The 6,088-nt window shown below is 53.5% G+C and overlaps 1 protein-coding gene across 3 annotated transcripts in view; it reads right to left on the bottom strand.

Moving 5' to 3' along the window:
• Nucleotides 1-6,088, bottom strand: part of DNAAF5 (dynein axonemal assembly factor 5) — a 56,618-nt gene that overhangs the window by 25,188 nt on the left and 25,342 nt on the right. For all 3 annotated transcript variants that reach the window (XR_004229072.1, XM_026449036.2, XM_031935978.1), the window contains exons 6-7: nt 5,429-5,641; nt 622-765 (exon numbers count right to left, since the gene is read on the bottom strand). Coding sequence is in view for 2 of the 3 variants with exons in the window: in XM_026449036.2 (XP_026304821.1) it covers nt 622-765; nt 5,429-5,641 (357 nt within the window). In the remaining variant the exon portion in view is untranslated. The remainder of the gene's footprint in view (nt 1-621; nt 766-5,428; nt 5,642-6,088) is intronic.

Consider the following 6,088-nt stretch of genomic DNA (forward strand, 5'->3'; position numbering starts at 1 on the left):
TTTTTTTTTTTTTTTTTTTGAGACAGAGTCTCGCTCTGTTGCCTAGCCCAGGCTGGAGTGCAATGGCACAATCTTGGCTCACTGCAACTTCTGCTTCCCCAGTTGAAGTGATTCTCCTGCCTCAGCCTCCTGAGTAGCTGGGATTACAGGCGCTGGCCACCATGCCCGGCTAATTTTTTGTATTTTCAGTAGAGATGGGGTTTCACCATGTTGGCCAGGATGGTCTCGAACTCCTGACCTCAGATGACCCGCCCGCCTCGGTCTCCCGATGTGCTGAGATGCGCCTGGTGACACCTGCTCTATTAAACCCCACTCAGGTGCACAGGTTTAAAGGTGATGTCTTATTTCTTGTTTGCTTCTTTGCTGTGGACCCTAAAATTAAACAGCAGTCTCTGCTCCCTGATGCCGGAATAGACTGGCAGCTGGAGGGCTGCCCCGAAGGCCGTTACCTGGGGACTCACCCGCAAGGTTCTCAATCCCTGGTCTTTGCTGGTCAGACAGGTTTGGGGCCTGGGGCTCACGCGCAGAGGGGATGCGTGGGAGACAGTTCCCCTCACTGAGAGATGCCTTCCAGCCGTGAGCTCCACTAGGCCAAGCAGCAGCCACCGCTGTCAGCCTTACCTTGTCCCTCAGGCCGGTGGCACCTGCGAGGGCCACTATTGTCAGCAGCACGTCCATGAGCTGCAGGCTGGCCACGCCGCAGTCCTCACGACACACGGACACCAGAGCCTGCACACACAGCAGCAGGCGTTCCAGGTAGAGGTCCTGGAAGAGATCGGCAGCACCGTCAGGGCTTGGTACAGTTAGGCTGTGTCCTCACCTGAATTCCATCTTGAACTGCAGCTCCCATAATCCCCACTGCAGCTCCCATAATCCCCACGTGTTCTGGGAGGGACCTTGTGGGAGGGAATTGAATCATGGCGGTGGGTTTTTCTGTGCTGTTCTCACGACAGCCTCACGAGAGCTGATGGTTTTATGAAGGGCAGTTCCCCGCACACACTCCCTTGCTGCCGCCATGGAAGACGTGACTTTGCTCCTCCTTCGCCTGCTGCCGTGATTGTGAGGCCTCCCCAGCCATGTGGAACTCTGAGTCCATGAAACCTCTTTTCGTTAGAAACTACCTGGTCTCTGGTAGGTCTTTATTAGCAGCATGAGAATGGACTAATACACGGCTCCTGCCCCGGCCCCAGCCCCAGGGCTGACAGAACCCGCCCGGGGCTCCTAGTCTATGGCTCACAAGGGGCAGTGGGCATGGGAGAGCCCTCGCAGGGACAGCCCCCAGGCACTGGCGCGTCAACCACGAAGGGCGTGCCTGACGACGGGAAAACTGAACACAGACTAGGAGCTAAGGAATCTGTGCTTATTTTGTGAAATGGGAACAGGCACTTCAGCTATGTGGTTAAGAAGCCACGTTAGGGATGCACACCACGGTACCTGTAAGAGAAATGACAGCGCGTTGCATTATCTGCTTTCTAACATGCCCGAGTTCTCCCCGCCCTCCAAAGTGGCCCCAGGCAGGCAGAACGTGAATGCAAAGGGCTGGCCAGCACGGAAGCCAGCGGATCTTCGCTCTGCCGCCTGCCCGCTTCCGTGCGTTTTTGGATATTTCTATAACACCAAGTTTTAATAAAGACAAAATTCTATGGTTTAAAGTGTTTCCTGATTGATGGGGAGGTGGAGTCTCAGCTCTGCACCTAAGGCTGTGCCAGTTGAATGGCTTCCCCTCCCGGCTCCAGCCTCATCCACTGTGAATCAGCCAGGATCTGAAGCCCACAACACAGCGGCCGTGTGCTGGACCCAAGGATTCCTATGACTTTGTGTATGCTTACTTCTTTCTAAACAAATTGTAACTTATTTTTCAGAGACAGGGTCTTGCTCTGTTGCCCAGGCTGGAGTGCAGTAGTGCAGCTGTGGCTCACTGCAGCCTCAAACTCCTAGGCTTAAGTGATCCTCCTGCTGTGGCCTCCCATAGTGCTGGGATTACAGATAAGAACCACCACACCTGGCCTGTATTTACTTCTCATAATATCCCTCTAATGTCTATCTGATGTATGTTTCATGAAGTACAGAGTGAGGACAGTGGTCACGTATGTAATTTAAACGTGATTTATCAATAGTGTACATATATTGGAGGCCTATGTTTAAACTGCTTCTTACTAATGGGGGTGTGAGTTCAAAAAAGTTTGGTAATTATTTGGCTAGACAATAGGTTGGCTCTGAATTTCCTAATCAGTTCTAAAACTCTAAGCCTCATTCCCCAGTGATGTAAATCACGAAACGCCAAACGAAACACTCCCGCTATACCACAGCAGCGTTCCGTCCTTGCACCCCGGCCCCGCCCTGGCCCACAGAAGACACGGAGCTGCGTGGCCCCGTCTACCTCGGAGCTGGTGGAGCTGCGTGGCCCCATCGTGGCCCCAACTCCCACAGAAGCCACGGATTTCTGTTTTTATTCCATTCCTGTCTTTTCCCGCAGCCATTTCTCCGAGGCCTGCACTGACTGGCTGACTTCTGAGGACACTATCTGGCTACTTTCTAGAATGACCTGTCATGTACATTTCAGGAGCTGTCATCTTTTCGGTTAAAAAGGGAAGGTGCATTTAGAAGACACGGCCCCTCCTGGCTGACCGTGCCTCCGAGCATGGGAACAAACGGGGAACCAGGCATCCTTTGCAGCAAGCGCCACCCTCCTGCCACAAATGTGGCACCGTCTCTGAGGAACTGACAAGACTTCACATTTATAGATTTCTCTATATTTGACCAGACGATTTTCAGTGTCTGCCTACATACACACACACACACACACAGAATGAAAAAGAAAAAAGATACAGCAAGAAATAATTCTCAGTATTTCTTGAATTAGTGAGTATTTCAAACATTGTTTTCTGAAACAATGTTATTTAAGATTGGAAAGTTTTTAATTCAGAAAAGCACGAGAGACTTCTGTTTCGACAATGGCAAGGGCATCCCAGAACTGCTGGCTTCCCTGCGTGAGAAGCGAATTGGTGAGTTACCCATTTCCTCACTCTAGGCGCCCACCTGTCCTGAACTCCTTCCCAGGAGACTCCAGTTCCCCTCTGTCGAGCTCCAGGGGCCCTGCTGGGCCCAAGACACCTGGAAGTACCTACTGCTAAAACCATTTCCTGCGAACCCCAGGGCAGGGGGTTGAAGCCAGGCTCAGTTTAGAATACATCTTCACGGACTTCTGTTTGAACATGGCCTTTTAAAACAATTTCAGTTTGTTCTTGAAAGACATTTTTAACCTGTTCTCAAAACTACGGGAGAATAATTGCGGGAAACATAATCGACTTCCTGAATGACACAAACACAAAGCCCGGCTGGCCATGGGAAGAGCACAGAGCCATGGGCCTGACTCTGACGGAGACCTAAGTGCATTCACCCTTTCTTGCCAAAAATTTAAGTCTGCTAAGGAGTAAAATGGGGCCAGCTGCGGTGGCTCACGCCTGTAATCCCAGCACTTTGGGAGGCTGAGGTGGGCGGATCACTTGAAGTCAGGAGTTCGAGACCAGCCTGGCCAACACGGTGAAACCCCGTCTCTAATAAAAACATAAAAATTAGCCGGGCATGGTGGTGGGCACCTGTAATCCCGGCTACTTGGGAGGCTGAGGCAGGAGAATTGCTTGAACCTGGGAGGGGGAGATTGCAGTGAGCTGAGATTGCGCCACTGCACTCCAGCCTGGGCGACAGAGAAAGACTCTGTCCCAAAAAGTAAATAAATAAAAATAAATAAAATAAACAAATTATCCCGGCGTGGTGGTGCACAACCATAGTCCCAGTGGCTCAGGAGGCTGAGGTGGGAGGATCGCTCTGAAACAAAAAAATAAAAACAAGGAAGGAGTGAAATGTACATCTTGGGTTTTCACTGTGACTGGCTCCTTGGCCAAAGGGCCGACACACGTTCGCAGCCTGGAAGGTTGGGGCTGGCTCCCCAGGGGTCCTGTGTGACTGGACTTTGTCAGAAAGACGTCTCTGTTTGAAAGATCATGAGTAGATTTTTCCTCGATAAAACTGGAAGATGGGGAGCCAAACACACAACTGCGGGACGACACAATTCCGTTTCCTGTAACCAACATGGAGACGTGAAAACTTCACTTTCTCTGCTATAAAGTTTGTGAGATACGGATTTAGGCACCTGTGCACATTTTCAAGCTATGCCCTTCTAGGGAAAAATGCTTTTGGCTTGTAAATCTATATACAGAAATCAAAGCCATCCTCATAACCCCTTGTGAGTAAAGGAAAGCGCAGAACTGACACAGATCGGATGATGTGTTAAAAACGGGTTTTGGGAAAAGCTGGAATGTGGCTGAAACACTATGAGTACATGGTCCGGCTCCCTCCCCCGCTCCCTTCCTGACTCCAGCTCTGTTTCCTTCCCTCTGTGTATTCCAGGAACTGCTTACAGGTTTCTTAAAACAGTTCACAATAATGATTATTAATAGCCCCACCTCTCGTTCTGAGGACAGAGAGGGTGCCTGACACAGGACGGGCCGGGCTGAGAGCAGAGGGCAAGTCCCCGTGCCCCAGGCCAGCTTTGGGGCCATAGAAGCTGCCAGAAATGATCAAGCCGGAGCAAGTGCCGGCCTCCAGGGGCGAGCTGAGGTCCGCCCTGCATGGGACGGCCACCCGGTGGGGGCCGCCCTGTGTCCTAGAAAGATCTGGGGTGCTGGGTCCGACACACACAGACAGGGACGACTTGCCTCCAAACCAAAGCAAAGTCATCACTTCTTCTTCCACAGAAAACAATTATGGATTATTCCAAACAATTAAGTCCAACTACCCAGGCTGTTCCAGCTTCTGAGCTCAAGGATTTGCTGCTCAATTTAAAACTAAACAAATGTCTCTGGCAAATCCTCAGCTGGGCTGTGTGAAGCACAGATCGGAACGCCAGGCAGGGCTGATGGGGAACAGGCTGCCGGTGCCCCTGAGGACGCGCGATCTGTGCAGGTACCGTGGGGACCGGGTGGGATGGCCGACATGCGACCACGCTCCTCAGGGGTGGGACGATGCGGACCCCGCATCTACCCCCAGCAGCATGGGCCAGCGGTCCCCGCCGTGGACACCTCCTGAGTCATCGAACACGTGAACCGTGGCCAGAACCATGGCCAGTGTGGCCAAGAAATGTGCAGCAACCAACGTAAATGTGAGCGGCCGCCTGGGGCTGGAGCTCTGCACAGTGCAGGACGAGGCCCTGGAATCAGGGGTACCAGCGAGGGCACCCTGGCTACTGCAGGTGTTTCTTATGGCCCGGCCTGGCAGCACGGGGCGGACCCACAGACACGTCACTGGGTGTTTCCGACAGCCCGGACTGGCAGCATGGGGCAGACCCACAAACATGTCATTACGATGGCAGATGGCCGGGCAGGGGAGGCTCCTCTTCTCCACTCCCCCTTTTCCCAAGCGCTCTTACGTTTTCAGACGCCTGGCAGATGTGGGCCTGTGCCAGCTCCGTGGCGATGGCTGCCAGGTGCGGCTGGAGGGCTTCTCGGGGGCAACCCCGCATGGCGGAGGCCAGCACCAGGAGGCCGGAGGCGGAGGGCGCCTTCTTCAGTGTCGATAAGATCAACTTCAGAAACACCTCGGGGCTGACAAACGTCCCGACAAGCTCTGCGGATCTCATACACTGCGAGAAACAAACAGGAGAGAACTCAGAGCCAAACCTGAGGGTCTCAGCTGGGCTCCCGCTCTCGGCGCTGTGGTCCCCAGACAGCCCCGTGTTAGGCCGAGTGAGTCCTTGGCACCTGCTCAGAGCCCTCAGGAAAGGTACAAGAGTCCTCGTGTGATCTCAGAACGTCCCCAAGGCCAGGCTCACAGCCAGTGAGCTGGACACGCCCCACCAGGCAGCGAAGTCCGGCCCAAAGGAAGGCTGTGTCTGAGCTGCGGGGTTCACCGCACGCCCCTCATCGGACGCCAGGGACCCAACCTTCCCATCCCTAAGCGGATCACACACACCAGCCCCTCTGCACCGTGGGACTCACAGTGGATCACACACACCAGCCCCTCTGCACTGTGGGACTGTACAGTGGATCACACACACCAGCCCCTCTGCACCGAGGGACTCACACTGGAT

The sequence above is a fragment of the Piliocolobus tephrosceles genome, chromosome 8 (assembly GCF_002776525.5).
Source record: "Piliocolobus tephrosceles isolate RC106 chromosome 8, ASM277652v3, whole genome shotgun sequence".
NCBI lineage: Eukaryota > Metazoa > Chordata > Mammalia > Primates > Cercopithecidae > Piliocolobus > Piliocolobus tephrosceles.